This window comes from Haliaeetus albicilla, chromosome 10 (assembly GCF_947461875.1).
Source record: "Haliaeetus albicilla chromosome 10, bHalAlb1.1, whole genome shotgun sequence".
NCBI lineage: Eukaryota > Metazoa > Chordata > Aves > Accipitriformes > Accipitridae > Haliaeetus > Haliaeetus albicilla.
In genome coordinates this window covers 15976580-16003226 of record NC_091492.1, presented here as the reverse complement: position 1 = coordinate 16003226, position 26647 = coordinate 15976580, and the positions used below count along the sequence as shown (strand labels likewise).

Sequence of the window (26647 nt, the reverse complement as noted above, 5' to 3'; positions counted from 1 at the left end):
TTTTTTTTTCTTTTTTTTTTTTTTTTTTTTTTTCCTGTGGGTCTAGGGGAGAAAAGGTCCTTTATTCTTTAGTAACTTTTCTGATTTTAAATATGTGCTTGTCTGGTCATAAGGAGCAAGGTCATTCCTACTGCTCAGGGCCCAGGCTTTGTGCTGGCGTTGGCGGGAGCTTCTCTCCTCTCTCCTTTTCCTCCCTCCCTCTATCTCTCCTTTTCTTTTTCTCCTGAGGTGCAGATGGCCACATTTGCAGGTTAACTGGAACAGCTGGAGGCACATTATTAGCTTCCTGCTGCTAACTCATATTTGCTTAGATTTTTTTTTTTTTTTAACAGCAACATAATTTACAAGTAGTAGGCCAGTGACAAAGCTGGCATGTTCTAAATCCACATCTGATTTATATAATGCTGTTGCTTATCAGTGAATGAAGTCATAATTATTGCTTTGTACCATTAAATAGCATAAATATATAAACTGTTATACAAATTGCAGCAAATGTTTCCTCTAGGGAGCTCTAGACAAAATTTTAATGTAGTGCATTTGTCTGTGGTGGCAGTTTCTATGGTATATAATAATGTTGATAAATTTTACTGTAGCAAGTGACATTTTATAACATTAATCCTGGTGGTAAAAATCTGATGAATACTAGAGCTGTACTGGTGGGTGCAAGAAGAATGAGAGCTTTTGACACCAAGTGAATTGCTTTTAATAGTGCTTTAAGGCTCCAAAGCACAAGGACAGTGCAGAAATGGCAGATCCTTCACTGGAAGGGCAGAGGACTCCGGCAGGTGCTGGACAGCAAGGCACCAGGGAGCTTGACTTGATGATGGTGATAATTAATTCTTCTAAAAATCTTTATTGATTAATACATCCTTTGCTTTGAAAAGCAAAAGGAAACCAAATGGTGTGATGAAAACACTTAAAATCCTCACCGGTTGTTTACACTCTGCGCATGTGAGCGAAGACCCTGTAATAATTAGAGATGCAGCACCTGGCCTCAAATATTGTTTCAGATGTCAGACATGCGGGCGCATGGCCCGCTCGTGCCATGCCTGCCTGTGCCGCTTGCTGCCGAAGCTGCCCGCTGCCGAGGTGCGCTGCTGCACGGGATGAGCGCGCACCCAAGTGCAGCCCTGTGCGTGCTAAATGGGAACGCACCAGCAGAGTAAATGAACTGGCAACACGAGGACTGCAAGGAGAAGTTCTTCCCCCGACTTCACTTGCGTATAGCAGGAATAGGGTGATACTGGTGGGTTTTAGCACCTGCCAAATAACAGCGTAAATTATGTTGCAGGTTTTGCGATCCTTTTGAAATTGCTTTTTGCATTGCTTTGTGATCCACGTCCCAGTGCCTGGGCTGGGGTTTACCCCTGCTCGCTGTGCAGGCAGCGGGGTAGCATGGCACCACCGACGATGCTGAGCCCAGCAAAGTCCCTACCAGCAAGCCCTGTGGTTGGCACCACTCAGCACCACTCATGCCTGAGGTGCCCGACTTTGGTCATGGCTGAAAGCAGCTGATGCGCTCCCCTCCTCGGGCAGAGCAGCTGTGGAGGCAGGGGGCAGCCCCAGCGCGAGATTGGGCTGTGCCCTGCCTGTCCTGCCGGCTGTTTGAGGATTGGTTTGTTTTGCTTTTATTCCTGGACATAAGGAGTGCTTAAGGCGGGCTGCCCGGGAATGGTGGGCACAGCCTGGCTGTCTGGCGGGGCACATGCGCAGACTGTATCAGCTTATGCACTTCCCCCTGTTGCTGCAGAAGGATGGTGCAGGCAGGCGAGGGGATGGGTTTGCCCCAGGCCAGGGCAGCGGGCAGGGGCTAGCTCCAAGCCACTGCCGGCAGACCCGCTTCCTTGGGAGAGCTGCAGCCCCACCACCCAGAGCTGTCCCGGCTGCTTCTCCTTCCTGTACAAGGTGGCCTTCACAAAGTGCAGGTGTACCTGGATCTTGCATATGTCGACCAAAGCAAGTATACTAGTGCGCAGGGTACTGGCTCTTGCCAAAGGCAGGAGGAAGAGGTGTAGGAGGCCAGGAGAAAAGTTTTATGCTGTTTGTGCACAAGTTGTGTTTCTGAAACAGGAGTGGTATTTCAGGTGCTCAGTTGCCTGTGTATTAATTATCCGCGTGATTTCACTGTTAAACAGAACTGATGAGGTGCTTCAGCTGCCACGTGGTCTTGATGGCTGCCAAGCACAGGTGAATCCCTCCCATCTACATCAGATGCAGCACAGAAAATAATTGAATGCTTGAAATGAAATTATCCTTTGAGGCAACAATTTCTGGTAGAGACAGTCTTGGCAGAAGTATTTGGTATAAAATCTTCATGCAATAGACATTTTTTCTCTTCTGTGATTCGTCTTAAAACTAGCAATGGCTTCTCACCCAATCACAAAACATAGTGACGTATGAGAAAGGCACTTGTGTTTCATTAACACACTCACCTGTACTTATTACTTATTGCTGTTACTGGATGTCCAAACTGGTCTCAGAAATGTCATGTATTTACAGAAAAAGAATACCAGAAATGTTCCTGCTTCACAACTAATTTGTTAAGGAGCATATTTTTTCCAGAGAAGCTTTCAAAAATAAATGGATAACTCAAAGGAGAATCCTGGAGGACACTGTACTTGGGACACTTTTGTAAAAATGAAGAGCAATGCACTTTTTTTACTCAGTCATTTAGACTGCCATGACCTTCCCCACCTGAAAGTGTATTTTTCTGTTTTCTTCATGACATGACTTCTTTCCTTTTCAAATTCATGCTCCTGTTTCAATAGTGTCAAAGATGGAGCTACAATGTTGAAATTGCAACCCCATGGCCATAAGGAAAATCCCAGTGACTTCAGGCTGAACATCATGGAGGTGTCTAACACACACCATGGCATCTTGTCAGGATTTCGCAAGGAAAACGCAGGCATGTCCTGTATGGGTTTTCCCTCAGTTGTTTGTTTCCTGTGTCATTAGCACTTCACATACCCACAATAATTGTATTCCTCTCTCAGAAATCATATGTTTTTTTCCTGGCACCCTTTTGGACACAAAGTTTGAGTTGTTGAGGATTAGTCTATTCTTCTCTCTCTCTCCGGGCTGAAGTGCTGATGTTTGAACAATGTATAAGGAATGGCCCCCTGTGGACGCTGTGCTTCCCTACCCCTCCGCACCACCTGGGGAATGAAGAGCAGGGATCCGATCAGCCCCCCTCGCCTGGTGGTATGTGGGGTGCTGGTCTTTAAGCTCAGCCCCAGAGACACATGGGTACAAGCTATAAACCTCGCTACTGGCTTATGTGGTTGAAGTTTTGGACACTAGCAGTGCTTTTAAAATGCAGACATGCCCAAGAGACCTGAACCTCACAGCTGTGGTGCTGGAGGCATTGCGTTATAGTCAGCAATGGGAAGCCCATGGCAAAGGCAGTTTTGCATAGGAGCGGTATGGAAGTGCAGGGAATGGCAGCGGACGGCGTTGTGCCGGGAGAGCCTCCCTCTGCCTTCCTTTGCCCAGGCTTTCTCCGTCAGACTTCTCGCCCACACAGAGGAGCAGCATCTCCGGGATGCTCCATCTGCAGGCATTCCCTTTGCTCCAGTTGCTGGCCAGAGTGGTGAGGGAAGGAGCTGAGCTCCATGAGTGGTGGTCTCTGTCCCTTCGGAGGATCACAGAAGGTGCTGTAGGAATGCCACATGGCAAAGGCTTTGGAGCCCCAAGTTTTATTTTCCAGGATTGGCAGATTTTGAAAGCATATCGCTTGTCAACTTTGCACTTCTTAGTAAATTCCTGTACAATGCTTTATGGATTGTGCGCTAGTTAAAAAATAATATTATTCTCATGGCTGCCATTAAAATTTCTAGAAATAAAAGCATCTTATAATGTACTCTGGAAATGTGAATCCTAAGCTGTAAGATATGTATGTTTGTAATGATTAATCGGCTCAGCTCAATACATACCTGAATCATGTTTAGTAATAGCAGGGGCTGTGCTAATTCAGGCAACCTTTGTTGATGTATTCTGCAATACTGCAGTGATTCATGGCATCCTGTGGAGACCACCAGGCCAGCCATGGCACTAGGCAGGTTACAGAAACCGCCTCAAAATCTTACGAGAAGCTGCTGTGGTCTTCCACAACAGGAGCCGGGTGAGCAGCCGCAAGCTCACGCCATCGCTCCTGAGTTTACAGCCTCACCCTCTGGCAGCGCCAGCGGATGATGAGGCTGTGGGTAGGCCTGGCTGTGTTTATTCGCTTCAGCATCTTAATGCAATTACAAAGCTGATGTGTGTCTACCGAGCTCGGCCCGTGGCAGCGTTTGGTTCATCTTTAAAGGATGGTGAAGATGCATTTGGTGCCTGTCTGTGAAGCAACAGGGCCATCTAGAACAAAAGCCTACCTTACATTTACTTCTGCGAAGTTATTCTGCATGTGTGTCTACTGCAAGCACTTATGCTTGAGTGTGGTGTGTGATTTTTCAGCTACCGTAAATAGATCATCTTTACAGACCACAATAAAACGTTTGTGTAATGCTTAACTGTATGTTAAGTAAAAATCTGCATTAGAATATCCCCCTATTCTTTCTGTCGGGTAAATGAGAGCATAAAGGTGAGCATCCCTACCGCTCCCATTACTGTGCACAGCACTTAGTTACATTAGGAAAATGAGGCATTGTTCTGCCAACTTTTGTTTCCCTCCATTTGTGTTACATACTGCTTATGAATCCAGCATGCTGACCTATGAAGCAACTACTTCTGAAATCCGGCTGTCACGACACACACAGGTACCACAGCATGACTACTGCCGGGAGTCGATGGCTAGCACCGGTCTCCTGTGCTTGCAACTAGGGCGTTATTGGTTTCAGCTGGTGTATAACTAACAGCATCTGGAAGGTGTAGATGTTACGTTGTCCACTGAAGCATAACTTGTATTGCATTAAAGCATCACACTGTTTTTAAACAGTGAAGGGGGTTTCAGCTGTGGTCAATTATTGGGCTGTTGCACTGACAGTGTGCAGGGTGTTTGGGTGGTAGGTAGTAGGGGCCTGTATTGTATTGGCACCTCACCCGCACCTTTGCAGACCAACTGAAGCAGTTGATGTGTTTTGCAGTTCATACAGCTGTTTGGGACCGTTGCAGGTTTATAAGTATATGCAGAATCTCTTTTTGTATGCTTTTGCTCTGCTGTCTTGTGCGTTGCTCCAGGAGGCATGCATGTCTTCTCCTCTTCCTCTTAAGACTGAGCACTTGGACTGCAGCTTCACTGCTGCGTAAATTCACACAACTAGACCTGCTCCCCTTGCCACCCCTCCAGGCAGCACGAGGGCAGGAGGCAACTCCAGCTACTGCAGTTCAGCTCCAGACCAGGGCAACTATTTTACAGGGGGCTTGGGGGCAGGAACCAAGGTTCAAAACTGTCTCTGCTCCTACGGAGAAATCAATATTTAGCCATAAAACCAGGAGGGGCATGGCTGGGAATCACAGCCTGAATGAGAGGGTTTCAGTATTGTCATAGAAGATAAAACAAGAGGAAAACATTTTGAATTTACTCTTTGTGTATTGAGGCCTTTTATTATTCATCAGTAAGTAAATATAAGCTAAGGGAGTGATTTGTTTCTAACAAGCTTATAAAATACTAGAGTCATTTGTGAGTTTATTGGAGTGCTGATTATAAACATTCCCTCATGCACACTCCTTTGTGTCAAATTAACATTCAAAATACAAATATTGTATCTTTGAATATTTCTGTAATCTCTTCCCAAGTATTTGAGATCTTCGATGAGAGACGATTGACAGTGTCACATGAAAGTAGCCGAGCACTCCGTCGCAGTTTGGACATATCTTTCATTTCTTTGGCATTTGCTTTGCTCATGCTGCTTCTTTGAATTGCCTGCTCTATGCTGTAGCTTTTCGGGTTTTGATACAATGCATAATTGATGCTCATCTAGCTGCAAAGATTCAACTGTTGTGCATGCCATGCTGCCTGCGCACGGCTTCCCGGGATGCGTCCCACGACCCTGTGGTGCTGTTGCGCGATGGGAGGAGTGGCTGGTCACGCTGGGGCTGGGTGGGTTCGGCACAGCTCCCCGCAGCCTGCCGGGGCTGTTCAGGTGCACGGGTAGCACCGTGGGCTTCCTGGGTCTCCCAAAGCACTCCCTCAAGGAGCTGGGCTTTGTGGCCTCACGAGCCTCAGGTGTGATGAGAAAGGGAGCCCTGTTCTTGCACTTGCTTTTGTGCACTAATGCATTTTCTGTTGGTAATCATAAGGAACAGAAATGTAAAGAATAGGCATGGTCTGCCACACATCCCTTAGGTCACTGGTTTAGACCCGTCCCCTGTAGGCAGTTTTTCCAAAGGATGTGCTGTGTGTGGAAGGCATCCCAAGGCCAGGGCTCACGGGGTGCTGCTGGTACGGCCCAGGGAGCTTTGGGGAACAGATCTTGGTTGAGGTCCATGCTGCCTCTGTGGCTACAGAAGTGCCATTTTACCCCCTATGTGCTGGTACAGCAGGTGTACCTATAGTTTAATCAGACTGACCTTTATGTTTACTTCACGATTTTGTTTTCACCCCTTCCCACTAAAACATTCTCCATATCATCGTTGTCAGTGCCCAAATTTCTTGCCTTTCCTGTCACTGTATAACTTGTTTTTACTAAGCAGAGGAAAATCCTGCAAGGGCGGGTCTTAGCCTAACATTATTATAGTGGCTGCCATTTAAAAAGTCAATTTTTGCCTACAGGCAAAGTATTGTTATCAGAGTTTGTACCTATTTTGCATATATACGATTGTATCTTCCCTACCTCTCTGGGGTGACAGGAGCAAATGCCGACTTCTTAATGCCGATCATTGAATCTGAGCTTAAAATAAGAGCTCACAAGAAAAATGAAGAATAAAATGGTGGGTAGCAGGTCTCTGACAGATCTTTATTGTTTCCTCCTTTTTGGTTCAAGCAGGGACTCCATGACAGCTTGATTTAGGATCTTATTTTATTTGAGGGAGCAGCTGAAAAGCAGCTTGATTTTTCCTCTCATTTTTCACTCTTCCTCAGTAACTTTTGCAGGGCTGTGGAATATGTTCCCTCTCATCTGGGCTTATTAGCTAGATACCTGTAAATCTATTTCAAGTTCAATGAACGCACACCAGGCCCTTCTCTATAGCGATCCTGCTGCACCTTTGGACCTGTTTCGAAGTCATCTTGGCTACTTCTGCGTGGCTCCAGTCCGTTACTGCACCCACGCCCTCAAGGCACCGTCCTGCTTGGCCCTGTCTACCCTCTGTGGCTGGGACCTTCTTTGTGCTTCTTTGTGGGCAGGGGCTTGGGGCTTGGGGTTTTTTTTAAAAAGCAACTTCTGGGAATGAGTGGAGTTGCAGAGAGCCCAAGAAACCTGTACAATGCCATGAGCCTGAGATCTGGGTGAGTTTAAACAAAAATAGCTGTGTAGGAGTCCTGCTGTTAATGAGCCATCAGATCTTCCTGGTTGTCATCATGCTTTGATACAGTGGCATGCTCACGCTTTCCTGTGGCTGGAATAGGGCTTCTTCGGCACCATTGTAGGATCGGCATTTCCAGATCCCTTTATTTGAGAAAAAATACAGACTTTCCTTATATCTTACACTAAGTTTTCTGTCACAGCCCACATATGTTCTTTGGAGTCTGTCTACAGCGTAAGAGTTTGCACATGGCTTTCCTTTATGGATTAAAAAGCTAATGACATATAAAATGAAGAAAATGTGTTTCTAAAAAATAAATAAAACCAAGCTGGCCATCTTGTGCACTGACAGCGTATCTGCCAACAGCCATATGCCTGACTGGGCTACTTACATATAAAATAGAAGGGCCAAAGCCAAAGTACTTTGAGTTTAGGAGCCTGGAAGAAGATTTCTGCCCATGCTGCCAACCTGCTGATGCCGCACGTGGCTGCGCAGGCTGCGTGCACTGGCCCTCTGTGGTGAGCTCGGGGCAACTGTTTCATTGCTGCCTGTCCAGCTCCTTGTGCTGGACGAATCCAGCTCTAGGTCATATGTGAAGGGTGCAAGGTGGCTGGCTCATGTGCAGGACAAAGGACAAATGTAAAGGTGACATTAGTTTGATATTAGGTTTTATATATTATATTCAATGTTTGCATGTTAGATAAGTGTTACCAAGAGTAACTTTACAGTCTGTGCTATGCAGAGTCATTGCTTGGCAGTGAGATCTCTTCCAAAAGGTCGCTGGGTCACACCTTTTCTTCTTATTTGAGATGAAGCTGCTACAGGGTATGATTTCCACCTGGACTGTGGAGTGTTAATCGAGCAAATCCCATCAACATCAATGGAAGATGCTTTGTACATTCACTTGTGCATATTCCCACAGTACAAGAATATATGTCTGCATAATGCAGAGATGCTTAAGATATTTTCTTGTTTTCATGCAGATTCTTCTTTTTGACTGCCTTAAGGAATATTGTGCATTACTGCACCTTAGGATTCCTGGCTTAAAATATGTCTGATAGGGTTTTTTTCATTCTTTTGGGTATATTTGCACTTAACGAGCTTTGAGAGATATTCATGCCATGCAAAATCAGTCACCTATCTTAGCCAGACAGACCTTAGTTAGTCACCCTTGGTTCCTTCTGTTCTCAATGGCATCTCATTTCATCAGCTGCGATAACTGGTTTCTGTCCCCAAGCTCCTGCCCTTGTCCGTGGGGACAGGGAGTGAGGGAGGCGCCTCTGGATAGGGGTTGGGGACAGGAGCCTCTCCAGGGCTGGGCCATGATGTGTGTTCAGCCCTTGTATGAACACGTAAGCTCCAGTGTAGTTGTGCTAAGTGATCATGTCAAGATAGCTGGGTAACTATCTTCTTTTTTTTTTTTTTTTCCTCCAAGAAAAAGCTGAGAGATGTTTCTGTTCTTTTGCTTGTCTTGCATGTATTTTAAAGAAGAATTTTAGAATTTTGGTCCGTAAGCTGATAATAACACTGTAAGAGATTGCTTTTTAACCAGAGGCTTTTCCCTAACAGTACTATTTCTTAATAAGAAAAGAAGGTGAATTCATATTTAAAAGAAATGCGTTTGTTTAATCTGAATAAGTGGGTACCAACTGCCCCAACGTTACAGGAGTGGAGCATTTGGCCAGTCTCTGAGATGTTTGGTGATCTGCGACAGAAATAATGCTCACAGTTGGTTTTCACTTGCACTTATAACTTTATGCCCACTGCATCATTTCCCAGATATCTATACTAATATAAGCTTTAATTTGATCATAGCTGATACTGCTATAAAGTTTACATTACTGGATAAGTATTTCCATGTTTATGTGGAATTTTGCAATATCAGAATAAGGCTCCTCCTGCCAGTTCACCTGTACTCACTCAAGAGGCATTGCACTAATGCTGGGATAACTGAATTTTTCTTTGCTAATGCAAATGAAGCTCTACACCCTCTCCCCCCCAAAAAAGGTTGACATTTATCATACTTTGATGCCTGAAAGAACCTTCAGTATTTCTCAGTTAAACTGTACATTTAGAAGTGTTTTCATTTTGTTACAGGTTCTGTTTTTCTCTCTCCTTTTACCATTTTTTCTGCTTCCCTGATGCCATCATGGAAGTGGTTTACGGCTTTCTCCTACTCTGTGCATCACTGAGTGTAGTTGACAACTGACTTGTAGCCTGTCATGTTAATTATATACTATTAGAGACCATTAATCTGATGATTATTTACGCGATAGATTTATAGTCTATCATGTCAATGTGTACTTGGGAAACTGTAATCTGAAGACCAGTGACACACATCAGCGGGAGATTGTGTGTTTAAAAAATACCGCGTGCTATCCTGAGCATGCCCAGCTAGTGCAGGGGGCTGGCAGCCAGGGCTGAATGCCGTCGTGATTTGGATCCTCATCCCAGGAACCTGCGTTTGGGCAGACGAAATGCACCCAGAGTTTGGCTTTTAAGCAGTAGCTGCAGGATGCGGCTGCCACCCCATGTGCCCGCGCAGGGGAGGGGGCTACCGGTAAGAGGGAAGGCTTTGCCTTTGGCAGCTCTTGCTGGAGTCCTGGCAGCTCTGGGAGCCTCCGTGTGACCACAGTCGATGCGCACTGGGGCTGCAGGAGGTCTGGGTGGGACGTCGGGGGGAGGGGGCACCTTGTGGCTCTGGTGGCCCTGGTACTAAGGCTGAGGAACATGCCAGGCCTGTAAAAAGAGTAAAAAGGGCTTTACACCTGTTTAAACTCAGTTTAAAGCTTTGCATGTTTTAAAAGCACTTGGCATATTTCAGTGGGATGTTTAATAAGAGTATAATGATGTTTTAATTTTAATTTTTAATTTCACAAGAAGAATAGATGCCAAGTAGATACTAGTTATTGCTGTTTGTCTGTATTGAGCTCTTCGGTGTGATATTGTCAGTAGGATCAGAGGATGGACGTATTCTTGCAATGCAGGGAGCTGCTTCCAGGGAAGAGAAGAGAGTGGAGAAGAGACTGGGAGGAATAAGGGATATCCAGGCTTAAGCAACATGATAGCACGAGGGAGCCCAGTGCAGGGAATGGGCTGTGTGGCCATCGGCCTGGATGCAGGGCTGTGTTACTTAAGTTCCACCAGGTATCTACATTACATTTGAAATAATACAGCTGTGAGCATATCAAAACATTGAAATACTCGACTAGGGTTGAGTTGTGTGGGAATGTGGTGTTTTTATTAACCTCTAGCTATTCTTAGGGGTTCATTAGCTTTATCCAGACTCATTCTGTGTGTGTGTGTATGGGCTTGCTCAGTCAAAGGCAGCATGTGTTTCTTTTCCTGTATGGGTTTTGCATTTCCATGGAAGCCACTGGAGTTATTCCTTAATGAACTATTGTGAAGAAACAGCCAGACCTATCAGACTTTAGTGCACAAGAAGTTTTAATGTAGGCTATTAAAAAAAGGCATCTTCAGAGAAAGGCTGATAGAGAGTGAAGTTACTGTGCTAAAGTGTAGTGCGTTTCTATAAATTATCTTTATGCAGTTTCCGAGATTAATATCTAAATCTAAAATAAAGCTCTGCAGGCGGGGTCCCTCTGGGGCTCTGCAGTCAGCAGATAGATGATGCACAACTCCATGAACTCCTTTGAACTTTCAGATTTTATTTTTCTTGTAAACCAAAAATTAAGCTGATGAAGACAGGCTCGGCAGACCCATCTCTTGTGTCTGAGGTTCAGCCTTCCCTTAGGAAAGCGGTGCAGTGGGGGAGCATGCAGCCTGCAGCCGGGAGGGAGGCAGGGGCTCTGGAGCCACGCAGGAACTGCCATCACAGTCAGTAGGAAACTCCCTGCAATCTCATCCCCAGTCCCTCTGGGACCATGCTTCTTTTTAATGGTCATTTTAATATTGCAGTGTACTGACATGTACTGGAGGCAGTGAACTTACAAGCTACCTTATAAATAATTTGGCATCTAATTCTGCATATTTTGAGCTTGAGGCCCCCTGAGATGATGAAAAGAGTTTAAAGCCTGTTGTGTGGTTAGGCTAATTTAGCCTGAAAAAGAATACCTTTTCAAGGCCACAGATGCGTGCAAGAAGTACATCACAAGAAGCCTTGGAGTTTGTTACCAGGAGTCCATAGGCGCTCCCTGTAGCACCTGTGTTTGCCAGCAGGTCCTGTGGCTTCCGTCTCCTAATATCTTACCCGATTTCCCAAATCCCATTCCCCTGGAGAGCTTCCCCAGCTGGAGAACAGCAGCAGCCCCTTCGTGCTGTCAGACCCTTGTTTGGGCTGCCCATCCCTTGGAAAAATGATGAAAAACAGGACTGATTTTAATGAGTCTCATCCAAAAGCAAATGTGAGGAAAACCAACAAAAATACACAGAAATGCACGTTGGGAACTCTCTGTATTTTTGTTGGTTTTCCTTACATAGTTTCTAGAAAAATCCAAGTCCCTGTGTTATCATTTTTCATTAAAGTGATGTTTTTAACCACGGTGGACAGCTCTCATATCCCTTGAAAACTTATAATAGTAAAATTGTCATAAGGATGAAGCAGGAATGCAAGATTTTATTAAACAATCTCAGGCTCATAAAAGACATCAGTGTTGTGCCATTCTAGATCATATAAATACATTTCAAAGCAGAATCATATTTCAGCAGAGAGATAAAGCACAAAAGAGTATGAGTAGTGGATACCAACATAAAATATTAAACTATCCAAGAAGGGGTGTGGGTGTGTGTTTATCCACACAGGCAAGTCAGGGGCTGTGAGGAAGGCAAGATTTTGGCAATATATCAGTAGAGCCATGAGCACAGATATCCGTGGCAGTTCGTGTGTGTGTTTCGCAGTGTCAGAGGGGGGTTTGGCATGGTTTCTCGCAGCGCGGAGCCGGGCGTTTCTGCACAACCGTGTGAAACGCTGCAGGAACACGACGGGTGTCTTTAGTCTGGCAGAGTCGTCAAAGGGAGATAGGAGCTCTACCTGGATAAATAAGTATAAATAGTTTTCTTTCTGATATGTGACCAGATTATTTTCCAGTTGATTTCCAGCCAAGGTCCCAAGTGGGCCACAGATCAAAAAAAGATAAGGGTCAGTTACAAGGTTGAGCTCATTCGGCGTTGCCATAGTAACTGACCTCCAGCATCCCTGGGAGGACGGCACCCAGCTCCCCAGGTGACATTTCTACTGCCACACCATCAATCCGCTGCCTTTCACCGCCCAGGCTGCCTAATCGCCAGTGCACCGCACCGCAGAGCAGCTCTGTGCCGCCGGCCCATGCCAGGGCAGAAGCGTGGGGTCCCCTCGCCCTGCAGCTGCCCCACCAGTGAGGGAGGGGCTCGGCTACGTCCTCCAGGATTAATTACTAAAATGTAATGGAGCGATGTGGTCCAAATGGTTTGTGTACCAGGTCAGGGGCTTAGACGGCAATGGCGATGAAGGAATGTCATCTGTACAGCAGACGTCGTCTTCATCCGATGCGAGCGTCTGCAAATTTGTCATCCCCTCGTAGCAGTTTCATCGTGTTCTCAGACCTTGGTTTTACCTCCATCCATGGATTGTTTTTAATGAAAACCAGTGGTGAAGTGGTACCAGCCAGGCGAGGGGCTGAAGTGGTTCTCTGCAGGCTTTGTTTTGGAGGGGGGTGTCCATCACTGTCATCCTACCCTGCTCCCAGGCCCTTGCTCCTTCACAGCCACACGGAAAAAATTACTGGGGAAGCTCCTGCTTTTCTTATGTTATAAATTTTCCCCTTTGCTTACTTGTTTACTGGGAAATGAATTGCATAAACAGAATAGTTCCATGCAGTTTTCATTTTATTTCCCTGTGTTCATTCCAATTTCTATTATAATTAGAGCACATGGCCCATTTAATTTTACCAAATTTATGATATAATGGACAGGAGAAGGTTCTCTGTGAACACAGTATATTAATGCTTTGTTACACTGAATTACAGTATTTCAAAGTTCATTAGAAGTGCGGTTAACTCATGGATGTGTACCTCTGAGTACAGGAAAGATATTCCCCTTTATTGCCTTAATTTGCTGCAGTGGAGTAGAAATACACTGGTCTGGGAAGCTATAGTGCAGGATGTACGTGTTGTCAGGAGCGAGCATCAGATTGTCTGACACGATCTCTCAAATTAGGACTATTGCGATTATTACATAAGGGAAAATTTTGCTTTATTAAATCAAGTTGAAGAGAGAAGTTTTAACTAACAGTAAAGACAATGCCATCTTGATTTTTATTGTTCCAATCTCCTATTTGTTATTGGTGTGATAATGTGTCAGTACCTGACAGTGTTAATGCGTACTTTTATATTGCCATTAATATAGTTATAATTAGAAATGCAGCTGATACAGTACATGGGTTTAATACAGCATTATTAATTATACTGCATCCTCGCCAGGAGGCTGCTAGTGTCGGTTCTCTTAGAGGCTTAGAGACTCATTGTAATATGTATTAAATGCACATTGCTGCAGCAGAAATAGCTTTATGGAGAAGCATATTCCCACTCTAAAATGGGCAGAATGACAGCGTAAGTGCTACTAAGCACCCTATCAACATATTTAAAACTATCCTGCAAATGCATCCGAACTTGGGAACAATGAGCGACGTGCTTTGCCACCGCAGTTCAGCTGGGTCTGCGCAACCCGCTAATCCTCGCTAACAGGCAGTAAATTATGTACCTCCAAATTTATACAAATGCCTGCCTTTGACATCAGTGGGCACCACCCAGGTTTCACCTTCAGGATTCAGATAATCAGCTCTCATTCCTACTGGCTTCCCTCAAGACCAGTATGGAAATAAGTATGTGTCTGCCAGGGATCAAATGCTTTTGGAGACAAAAGTAGGTACTGAAAACATTACAGGATACTATCATCTCCCCATGATACTTTTACACAAAGCGCTCTGTTCCTCTTTTGGCCTGACATAGTTTCAGCCTGACAGAATCCAGCAGGCCTGCTTGTTTTAAACAAGAGCACATCCTATTATTTTTTTGAGAAATGAAGTGTAAAATTAATGCTTATTATTTTGAGCTCAGGAAAAAAAAAAAGGCAAGAAACCCAAGATTCTCATTTGCTGTGCATTGCTCATTTAGTTCTGTAATCAATTGATCCCTGCACAGATACACTTATGGAGAAATGGGAGAAGATCTAGCACAGCAAGCTGTAAAAATCTGCATTTTACTTTACAAATGAGAGGGGCTGCATAGTTCACTTGAGTTATGTAGGTCTCTCATAGACACTTGTCATGTTAAAAAAAAAAAGGGGGGGGGGGTAAAAATGAGGGAGATGATTATATGTTTTCTGTTGCTAACGCCCAGTGTCACACGTTTGACTGGAGCGTTGGCTGTCACGCTGCATTGTCAAAAAGCCGCCTTGCATGTACCTATATGATCTTATATAATTCAAGGAAGTTATTCTCCAAAGGTGACTGAGTATCCCTATACATGAGCCGTGTTTCTGTGTAAAATAATATGCTGTAAAATGCCATAGAGGAGAGAGTGATTATAGCACCAATTCTATCTATATCTTTGGGCATTTTCATATTTTGAATACACATGCATGAAAAGAGAAACGTTTGTCATGCTAACCATGGTACTTTTTTCCCCCTTTTTTCTTCCTGGATGGTTTTATAGACACAAGAAATACATAATGGACTCCCGTGGGAGTGGAATAAAAACCCCCACTGGTGAGGAGAAGGCCTTATAATTCAGAAGTGGATTTGCAAATCAAAAGGTCTTGCCTCGAGTGGGATAAATTTCCAGATCTGCAGGAACCCATTATGTTTTATTATTTTTCATTCGAGTTTTAGTTTGTTTGTTATGGGTTTAACTATTTAAAATACTGCAGGGATCAGCCAAGAAAATACACAATCTCTGTTACCTAATTAAACATAGCAAGCTTGTAAAAATATACTTCAATTGAAATGCTGAGCATTGTTGGTTTTTTTTAATTTTACTGAAATTATAGATATTTAGGCTGCAAAAGGAGCAGTCATCTAATCAGCAGTATGTGTCTGTCCGTATTTATGAACACACGTGCTCACACAGGACCATAGACTGTACGTGAATCACTGTTTTCCAAATACCCAGTATGTGGAGGGTAGAAAATTAATGTCAAACATGATTTCTCTGATTTACTTGTAGAAGGAATTTGTTCCATTCCCCCCAGTACCTGCTTTGTCCTTGCTAGGTTTATTGCAGCTGTACACAGATGTGTGGCTGGGCATGCTCAGGATGCTCGGCACAAGGCATGTATCCCTTCTCCACCTTTTCTCCCCTCCGGAGCAGATTGCAAAGGTCACACAAAGCCAAAACTTTTCAGGCAAGTGTCTGATGGGAGAAGCCAGCCTTATGCTGCAGCGAAGGGAGAGGGTCAGGTTTTGAGACCCATCCGTCAGAGAGGGCGATGTGCCCATCTGTGGTGGCTGCCCAAACAGAGGATTCAAACCTCCTTGCATCCTAGAAATATCCCAGTCCCTGGTTATGGCTGCCCAGGGAGTTCGTGGAGCTGCTGCTGTGGAGCCACCAGCCCTTTCATCTTTCTGTTCCCGGCTCTTTCCTCCCTTTCCTTTTCTCTTTTTGTCTCCTTCCCAACCCACCTGTTTACTTCTCCCTATCCCGCCTCCCCCTTCCCCACCGCACCTCCCATGCCAGTGGTCGCCCTCAGCGCCCCGCTCTCGCCCTGCGCACACCACTGCTGTGCAGGGCAGAGCACCCACTGCCACGCACGTTTCCAGAGCCCACCCACCCTCAAGGCCTCACGGGCAGCTCACTGCCCGCGTGGGCGGCTCGCTGCCGGCACGTGCTGCCACACAAGGCACAGAGTGGAGATTTTTTTTTTTTTTTTAATTATTGTTATTTTTCACACTGCATGGAGGGCCCTTCAAGGCCTGCGTGCTCTGGGGATTGCCTCTAGCTGTGAACGTTCCAGGGCGCAAACGTGCAAGAGCCACCACGCACCCAGGCGTGGGCTGTGCCCAGTGTCCCGCACGCAGAGCCCTGCTCTTTGCTTGCCCTGGCATGTAACTCCCCACCTTGTAAAAGTGCTTTGGGATCCTGAGAGTACCAAAGGCCATAGAAAACAATAATTTCCCTCTGTTTAGACCCTTTAAAGATATAAAAAGCTAATTTAAAGCAATTGTAAGTAAAGACCATGCTTCTGAAGGCTCCCATTATTCACAAGATCCAAATGCATTTGGCAAGAGATTAGTTCATGGTATAACGTAGTCATTTCTTAGCTATCTTGGAAATAAAAACTGAAGTCGGTGATATCTGAAGATATAAAAATAAAGCTGAGTCTATATCAAAAGACAGAATTTCTTTGGTCTTTAAAATATGTTTACATGAGGAGTTCGTGTGCTGCCACAGTGAAGGAAAGACATATTTTCAGGAAGTATTTACAGAAACCATCCATAATTTTTTAAAATTTTAGGTGTTTTCTGATTTGTATAAACTGTACATTATGTTGTCTAAATCTCTACAACTCCCTCCCTCCCTTCAAGAAAACCAAAGGGTTGTTTAATTTTATGTGTGAAAATTGCTTTAATATGGCTTCATAATAAGGCTCAACTGCACCCAGAACCACAAACTTCAGTAAACAGAGAAACATACCATCTTACAAAAGCAGTATGCTTGAAACAATAGTAATAATTATTGTTATTTCCCTATGAGTTCAGCTAGAATATAGGGGCATTTAAAGTGAGCCCTGTGTATTCAACACTTAAGATATATGACATGGAAATTACACTTTCAAATGACATTTAAATACCTTCGATGGTCTCTCTTCACCTTGGAAAAAGCCAAGAGATATAAAATTAAGGCTGACACTCTGCTTGGGGCTCCTGCTAGTCTCTGATAGTTTCTTCCTCTCCTGTATGTTAGCAGCGTAGTCTGAGGTGAAGATAGTGTTTCAGCCCGCTTTCAGTGTTGTTGGTTGAGTTCACACTGTTAAATTCATTTTAAATGCTGTTTGGCTATTTAATAATCTATACCCAGAGCAGGGATGCTCTCCCTTTGTGGTAGGATGCGAGGTGGAGCGGTGCAGTGTTGTCACGAGCCTGGGAGCAGGCGCGTGGGTTCCCGGCGGGTTGATCGCAGCACCACTTTCATCGCAGCTGAAAATCAACACCCCTAAATGCGACTGGGGGCTGTACACCTGAACGCCCCATGCAAGCGGCTCAGCCTGCTTTTCTGATGAAGCCGGAGCCGTGGCAATGTCTGTGGGTCCTTGAAGTCATGCGCGCCGGCACGGGCATTTCTTGCCGACTGCTGCTGCATCCCCAACGCTAATCTGCTGTGTCACTAACAAGTTGTATCATTTGAACCTTGCAGAGGAAGGCATCAATCATGAGTGCAAGCTGTGTAACCAGATGTTTGACTCTCCGGCAAAGCTCCTGTGTCACCTGATTGAGCACAGCTTTGAGGGGATGGGAGGCACATTCAAATGCCCTGTTTGTTTCACAGGTAAGACAGGGAGGCCAAGACAAGCCTCAGCGTGCATGGCTTGATCCAGAAATGACACTCGGGGGATTTGTAAAATACTGTAGTCCTTTCATTGGGAAAAAGAAATACCATGCTTGGAAATGTTCAAAATATTGTCTGTCTGATACTGGGGCTCACTCTGAAAAGAAGCACTGTGGCATTTGACACCGAGCAGTGCTGCTGCATGGGGCGGGCTCTGCATCGCCCCCCCCCAATTCGAAGCCTTTTAAATTATACCTTGTGGCTCACAGGTGTGATGCGTTTCCAAGTGCAGGACTTGCAAGGCACGGACCTGCTCTTGCAAGCCCTTATTCACCTGAGCAAGGACCCTTTAAAAGGCTAGGTGACTCGTAGTCCTCTCACGGTGGAGAGGCTCACGTGAGTAAAGGTTTGATAAGACCAAACTGTACAACTGTATAGTTTTGCCAGATGCCCTCTCAGAGGTTTCTTTAAGCCCAGTTTTTTTGTGGTGGTACATTTCTAACTCCTGTATGAGGGCCTGCTAGGTATTCCTTCCCTGTAGTTCATTTTAAGCTGTCTCATCAGTGCAAACGATCTTGGGTAATCTTGCTTTTAAAGAATCTGCAGGATGCATGTTAAAGGCTGCCTTTTATACTCTCCTCAAGACCATGGTTAACATCTGCATTTCCAATGTGTTTGAGAGATGAGGATCAAATAGGTGTGACGGTGGACCTGTTGTCAGTAAAGGGGCATGGCAGCACCTGCGATTCCTTTAACTTCAGGAGGAGTAAGGTGAATCCATGCTCCTTAGGGTTTGGCCCACAATTTGAGAACGTGCTTTTTGTGTGAGCTCGGAGTTAATTTATCCTTTCCTGAAACACGCTGCAAAATAACTCTTTGAGTGCATGTGTTTAATTCTGCTGAAAAAGCTATTTTCAATACTGATGATCATTCATATAAAATGAGGCAAAAATTAAATAAGATATATTTTTAACCAGCTAAAGCCTGCAGTTCATTATGTTTCACTTCCAGATTTTACTTGATAAAGTCAGAATAGTTGTCAATTCAAAATCATAATGTAGATGCTGTGACATTTGTGATGTTAAATCATAATCTTTTTTTTATACTGAATGGACAACCCATTTAAAAGGTCTAAATATTGTGAAGAACCTGCCCTTTCAGATTCACATGTCTGCCAGAAATGCTGTTCCCGGCCATGTGTCTTCCAGACCAGCCATCAAGGCTTCTCCTGGCCCAGTTGTCCTGCATTAAAAATGCATCTGATGCACCTGCCGTGGGCCCAAGGCTCCCCGCAGGAGCGGTGATGTCCTCTCTTTGGTCTGATGATTGAATTCTTCCAGTTACCTGTGGACAGTGTTAGCTTTGTGTGAAATATCAAAAATCCATACAGGATTTAGAGTCTGTTAGAACTAAGCTGACTGTCAGCCTGGAGACTCTAAATTGACTACTTGTAAGGAAATTCTGCTGAACTGAGTGTATTGGCACTTGTCTGGCAGATATCCTTGGACTTTTCAGAGTCTTTGCAATTGTAGAAGTGTAGTTCGAGACAAGATGCCTTATATGAAGCAATCTTAACTAATCATAGTATGTTGTTTCAGTTTTTGTACAGGCAAACAAACTGCAGCAGCACATCTTTGCAGTCCACGGGCAGGAAGATAAAATTTATGACTGTTCCCAGTGCCCACAGAAGTTCTTCTTTCAAACAGAGCTTCAGGTATGTTTACAACAGGAGTAAAAGGAAAGCTAAAGCTGTTGATTTCTCTGTGCAGCCGTCACCCTTGTGCAGCACTTAGAAAAGGTGCATACCCTTGGTATGGTCTCTTCTGCCCTTAAACAGCCTCTCACTCTTCTCCTGCCTTCCTGAGTGCTATCAGGAGAAAGGGGTCTCTGAGCATGGCTGGAATAAATAAATAAGACAAGACAGATATCATGATTCTTTATGAGTATTTCTCTTGACAGTAGTCTTGCTACATCCTGACATGTCTACGTCAAACACCTTGTAAATAATTTCTTTTTCTCTATTAATAATTTAGGGACTGATTAACATACAAAGACTAAGCAAATGGTAGCTGCCCCCTCCCCTTCCTCACTGTTAAGTCAGAAGTAAAGGAATTTTCCCTACCGAGGTATGAGAGCAAAGCATGGGTGCAGCTCAACACGATGCTTAATTAGAGGCTCCACCAAGGCACTAGCACATTAATAAGCTGCAGGTTCTGCAAACCAGGTGTTACGTACCATTTTCCCCAGCAGCACTGGGGGTCACAGCCACAGCAGTTTTAGCCTCCACAAAGCCTGGGTGCAGCAAGCCTTTCAGAGGGGCTGGACCCTGACCTGGGCATGTTGCTTCAGCCCCTCTTGGGGCCCTGGTCCCAGGGGCCGCCTTGGAGCGGTGCTGGTGAGGTTGGGGTTTAAATCACACTGATACCTTTGCTGCTAAACCCACATAGATGCTGAAACCTCCATGGCGTGTGTGCCTGATACCTCATGGGGAATGGACCACCAGAGCTTGCCCTTCTAAAGAACTCGCAGGGAGGTGCATGCCCTGGCTGTCCTCCCTGGGCATATCTTACCTGTGTAGCACGGCCACCAAAATACTGCTACCGTCCCCAGGCAAATGCAGTCTTTTTGTAGAATGGTACCGTATGCCTCATTTAAATCTATTAGCTTTATAAATCATGATTTACTTAAACTTTGGAGGGTTTTTATTTATCTTGCTGAATTCCCAAGCTGCTGCCTCTTGTGTCGTGCTGTCATGCTGTGGAAGGATGGTTGATCTTTTCACTTTGTTGATTTTATTTTTTTTCTCCCAGGGGAATCTCTTCTTTCCCTTGTTCTAGCAATCTGATTTGCATAAGTGTACAAAAGTTTTAACTATACCTTGTTAATATTTTAATAAAGTCAGCAACTTTTGGGTTTGTGTGTTCTCACTATGAACGTTTTATGAAGGCAGCAGTGGCTTGCAAAGCTGGCTCTGATTTTTCCTCCCATTTTTCCCTTAAAGTGGTGGTTGGTCAATGTGCCAGCACAATTAAAATGGGCACACTGGCTTCCTAGGTCACTGCATTAACCTTTAAAATCAGATGGTCAAATAAAGAGAACCTTGTTAAATTATAGTCTTAACAGCAGCCCGTTTTTTGCAATTAACAGTTTTAATTACATAGTGTTTCAATTCTGAAGTGTTGTGCATTGCAAAATTGCTGCAAATAGCAGCTTTAATCAGATAAATTATGATTGTAATTTTCCAGTTTTTATGCAGGATTTGTGTGCACTTCAAATTTCTGTGCTCATAATAATTACACGAGTAGTTTTGAATGGTGTTGGCTGAATGAAAATTCAGTACTTAGCTGCACAGTTTTAGTCTTTATTTCAGCGGTGACTCAGAAATATGTGTTTACTTGATGCCAGGGATTTTACTAATCCAAATACCTGAGCCAAAGAGGACACAAAACGTGTTTATAAATCAGTTAGAAACGCTCAAGACTTTTGAACCAGTCTGCCTTGGCATGGTTATCTCATCAGTTTCTGATGTGTAAGCTGTGTGCTCTAAATTCCTCAACTGTTGGTTATATTTTTGTTGAGTAATGAAGATGGAATATTATTTTAGTAAACCAGTTGTTCAGCTGCTACTTAGGGTTAAATCTGCATAAACCTTTCAGTCTCTTAACTGTGCAGTTGTTCTTACGTGGGCAAATCACCATCCATCAAGGGGTTCCGCTTGATGAATTCGACTTTTCAGTTCTGATCTGGCTTTCCCACTGGTGTAAAATAACTAGCATCAAAATCTGAACCTATGTTTTGTTTTACTTCTTTGTATTTTTAAGTGAAACCACTGAAAATACTTTTTTTAAAAATTGAACATTCAACTATTTCAAGAAGAAATTCAGAGTGGAGTGCCTACAGAAAAGCAAGAAAAACAAGGAGGGTAGAGAAAATGACAGGCAGCACAGGGAAGAGGTAACTTTTAGAGATGACATGGAGCTGTGTGAATTAGCCCCACTGATTTGTGAACATTTCTTTAAACAGTTAGGGTAAACACCAAGTAAGCCCAGAAGGGCACATGTGCCATGTGATGAGAAACATTGCTACTGTAAACGTACTTTTAGTGTTTGGTGCAAATACTGCTTTGGCAATGTAACACTCGGGAAGCAATCAAACCCTCTTTGCACTTCTGAACTAGTAGTTGTATTTTAATATAGGTTTATGCTTTGAAGTTTACACCATCTGATGGAGCCATAAAACCACAGCTTAAGAAAGCTCCAAGGAACTGAGCTCATTTTATAAACGGTGGAAATTCTGGTGTGAATCTGGAGCAATGAGCCAGTGAGGTTACCTTGATGATATTGCCAGAAGAAAAGAAAACAATGTTACTTAACTGCTTACATTATCTCATTGGAAATGAGGAAAAGAAAACATGGTAAGGTTAAGTATGAAACACAAAAGAAACAGTATGTGTGATAACCCCATGTACCCTTAGGGCAGAAGAGGAAAGGCTGGAAGCTCCATGTTTTTCACATCCTCAGTTTGTAAGATTCACGGCTATGAATATGATGCAAATCTTCTGGAAAAAAGTAAATTTATAGCTAATGTATAGAACACCAAGGCTATGGCATTTCGTTTCCCTACTGAAACACACTTACTGAAACAAGTGTAGAGGTGGAGGTTTGGGGGGTTCCTCACGTGCAGGGCAAAAGGAGCCCTTTCAGACAGAGCCCCGTTTCTAGGACCTGTGTCAGGAGCTGCTGGCCACCGCTGGCATGCCTGCTTCTCACAGGTAGCTGGAGCCACAGTGGCACACAGGGCATTCAGACGTGGGAGATGAGCTAGCTCTTTGACAACTGAAATTTTGGTCTTTACTATTTAAAACATAGCAGGGAGCCCTGCCAACACCGAAGATGGGTCAGCAATTATGACACATAATGGGTGCTGAGAGTTTTATTTGTGGTGTGATTCACAGCAGGGAAAGACACCTCTTCAGTTGCTTGCATGGAGAATTACATTAAGCAATTTGTGACTGAGCAGTGATTTTCAGAGGAAACTTAAGGAGGATTTTCATATGTACTCTTTTGCCACACTGCTTTTTCCAAGGAGTTATCACATAACCAATGAAGTATTTGTATTTAAAGGATTAATTCCTGCTGTTTGCTTGTGTACTGTTAATCATACTGTTTCCTCCTAAATGATTACAATTGATGAAAACTAAGGCAAGGGATATAATAAACAATGCGCAAATAATCCAGATACCAAGGGAGCAGGGTACCTGCCAGCTCTTTCCTAGCACAGGTGTTCAGGTGTTTTATTGCCTGCTATGAATAAAGGGCTTTCTTTTCTGTTCAGATTTGGAGATATGTCAAACCACTAAATTAAGGGAGCTTCACTGGAGGAATTTGCTGTCATTTTAAGTGCCCAGTTTCTTTAAACATACACATATCGGAAGGAGAATGGCTACTATGGCTCATTGGCTAACACTGTGGTCTGTCTCCCTCCTCATTTTATTTTATGTGAAAAGCTGGCAATTTTCATATATCCATAAACAGGCATGAGCTGCTGCACAGAAATTGCACTCATTATATTAATAATGATTTACCATGAACATCCTTCAGGGGCTTGATTTGGTCCACATCAAAGTCCTTGGGATTCTTTCCGCTGATTACAGCAGATCAAGCCCTAAGCAGGTTTTCTTTTTAAAAGCAGACTTAAAATGTCAGCTCCAGTGTTAGAGGTGTCTCCTACAGAGGGCTGCATCCTGCCCAGGCAAGGGGAGCACCACAGCGAGGCACTGCGTAGCCTGACGTGTCCCAATGGGGGACATTAAGATGCTGCTCTGTACCTGTGATGGCTTCCCTGGGTGGGGCAATGAGGAGCAACATGTCCAGCTGCTCATGCCAGTGGTCCTTGGGGCCATCTGGGTACAACAGTGTCACCTGAACCACATGGGGAGAACGAGAGCCTCTTGGCTTGTACGTGACCCGCCTGCAACCAGGTGAGTCTACAGGGCTACATCTAAGGGCTTAGTTTGCCACCAGTCATCAGAACGCTGAAGAAAGACTTAAGCAATTTGGGGTCTGTACCCAGCTATTCAAAATCTTTTAGTGGTTAGTGTCTTCAGCTCCTACTTGAAAAATGGGCTTTACGTACTTCCTGGGGGTACAAGAAATGAAACCTTACTTAAATAGGAGTAAAATTTTTCTTCCAAACAGCCCTATGTGCTTGCGACACTGAAATATCTCAGTGCTTCTGGGCTCCAGTGTCCATACAGTCAGTGAGAGAAAAGCAAATCTATGGTATTTTGATGAAGTTGCAGAAAACATTTTTCCCCGGGGGAGTGTGTGGATGGCAGGACAAATGGGACCTGAAATGTGGCTCTGTCTCAAGGCGATACTTTCACTTAACATAACTTTTGCTGTATTTGAGAACTTTGGTGTGACTCAGATGTTAAACATCAGGAGCTTCTTGCTGGAAACAAGCCACAAGCTCTTTCTAAGTTTCATATGAAGCACCCACAAAATCATGTGTAGAATTAATTTTCTGCAAGTAAATCCTTTTTTTCTTTTAAACAGGATTTATATCTTTGCATTTTGGTTGTTGATAGCCTCTTAAGAGTCTGTTATCTATCTTCCCCTTTTGTTTTTTTTTTAATGTTAGTCCTCCTTTAAAATCCTGAAAATGACCTAGTCAGTTATCCTAGCAGATTTGGCTAGCGTTTCTTAAAAAACGTTGCTGTGGTGCTTGGAGTATTGTTAAATTTTAATTATTAGTAGTTACAAAGCTAATAAATTACAAGAATACCAAAATCTATTTCAGCCATATTGCTGAGTTTCATTCAGACGCAGTCAGATAATTATAACTAACAATAATTAAAAATTAAAAGTGCTGTAGGCATATACCCGTCGTGTTGAGTCTGTCTGCCTGAACGTTCTTTATGGACTGCAAAACCATAAGTTTTATCTCTGATCTGTTGTCACAGTAGGGAAGAGTTTTACCTGTTAGGTCTCTGGTTTTCAATACATATGTTTAAATTCAGGGGAGGAGGAATATACGGCTGTTTAAAAATTTGGGGTTAGGAACAGGCTCTCATAAGGGCCAAAGCTAAGAAACGCCATCGCAGACTATGTGGGGCTGTCGCTGGGCTCTGCTGCAGCTGAGGTTCTGCGTGGGTGATGCTGGAGGTTTCCTGGGCATGACATCCACAGAGGTTAATGCTTTATGTAAGAGCCAGAGATATTCATGCTTATGCACCTCTGTGAGTCGTTGGCACCTTCTTCCCTAGCACAAAATGAGGTGGAGTTCCCTGCGTCTGGGGCTGGGGATGCTGTTGGAACAGCCATGTAATCCAGACCGCATGGCCTCTTTGTGTGGCCAATTCTGTTGAAACAGAGGATGGTGCAGAAATATTGAATTGCCCTGTGTTTGATGTAGTGACAAGGTGTAGCATTTTTTCATTTGGAAAAATGATTCTGATCAATATATTGCTGCATCTTTATCATCCCTGAGGTCTCTTCAGTGAGACACAGAAAGATCTCTCAAGTCTGCAAAGACTCACGTGAGATGAAGCTTGGAAAAGCCTGGCACTGGAGCAGCGTGTCCCATAACAAAAAACCCTTCTTCATTTCTTACACCATTAATGCCATTCTGTGGCTGGCCCTGGCTAGCAAAGTGTGCGCAACTTCACATTAAGATGTGCAGAAAACCCAGCAGTGATGCAGAGCGGGGGGGGAAAAGAAGGGAGCCAGGTGAAAGGCATCGTTTCAGTCATTAATGCACTTAAGCGCACCCAAGTGTCAACATGTGTGATCAAGTGTAAGGAGGCATGTCGTTCCAATGTGGCAGTGCTGGCACACAGAAGGGGCTTCCTACAGCAGAGATGGCACTTGGATTCGGTGCTCAGGCTGCCCAGCTAAACCCGTCGTTGCCTGTCATCTATGCCCTAGGGCAAGGGTCCAACCAACTTTTGCATAGGCACCATGCCATCCCAACAGATGGGCAGGAGTATAAGCTGCCAAGAGACAATGTATATGCATCAATTGTGTTTATTGAAAGCACAATTCCTGGCTGGAAATGTCCAAATGTCTATTTATTCTGAGATAGGATGCCTTTAGTTAATCGATATGGAAATGCAGCCTAGCTCTGAACTAATTACTTTATATACGTTACAAAACATAATGCAGACACACAAATGTAAGATGTGCTGATTATGGGGAGCCCAGTTAAAGGTCTGTCATGACACAGAGTCCTCCCTTAAATTGACTCAAAGTGCCAAGGTACTACTTGCCTCTAAGTACTGGAGACCAAATTTTGTAGGAGCTGCACATAACTACAAATCACCGGCGCAATATATAATGATACGCAAGGAGCCAACCTTTTACACTTGCAGGTTTTCCTTTGCAAACGGATGTCTAAGCTCACCTCCCCTCTTAGTGGTGGAAACCATTTTTACTTGCGTGGGTAAATGAGGGTGATACGTTAATCCAGAGCAAAGGTAGACCAGTTTACACATCTCACTGAAGAGTTTTGTTTTCCATGTGACAGAAAGAGAGAAAAATCATATAATACGCTTTTATATTTGACAACATTGTTGCCCACCAAAAAGAGTAATTTATGGAAGCATCCAGAGAGGAGTCTGTATGCGCAGATTAAAGGGTCTTTCTTTCCCTTGCTTGTTAGCTTTATTCAGTTAAGGCTTGTTAATGTTCTTGAAAGATGTGTTTTAAAGACCCTTCTGAATATACAATTTGGTATTCATAAAGATCCAGGCATACTATATGTAAATA

General features: G+C 44.0%; 1 protein-coding gene across 5 annotated transcripts in view; it reads left to right on the top strand.

The window, feature by feature from the left end:
• Positions 1-26647, top strand: part of ZNF423 (zinc finger protein 423) — a 238121-nt gene that overhangs the window by 196294 nt on the left and 15180 nt on the right. For 4 of the 5 annotated variants that reach the window (XR_011326528.1, XM_069793619.1, XM_069793620.1 and 1 more), the window contains 2 exons: positions 17748-17879; positions 19478-19593. The exons of the other annotated variant lie outside the window; for it this stretch is intronic. Coding sequence is in view for 3 of the 4 variants with exons in the window: in XM_069793619.1 (XP_069649720.1) it covers positions 17748-17879; positions 19478-19593 (248 nt within the window). In the remaining variant the exon portion in view is untranslated. The remainder of the gene's footprint in view (positions 1-17747; positions 17880-19477; positions 19594-26647) is intronic. 5 annotated transcript variants of the gene reach the window in all.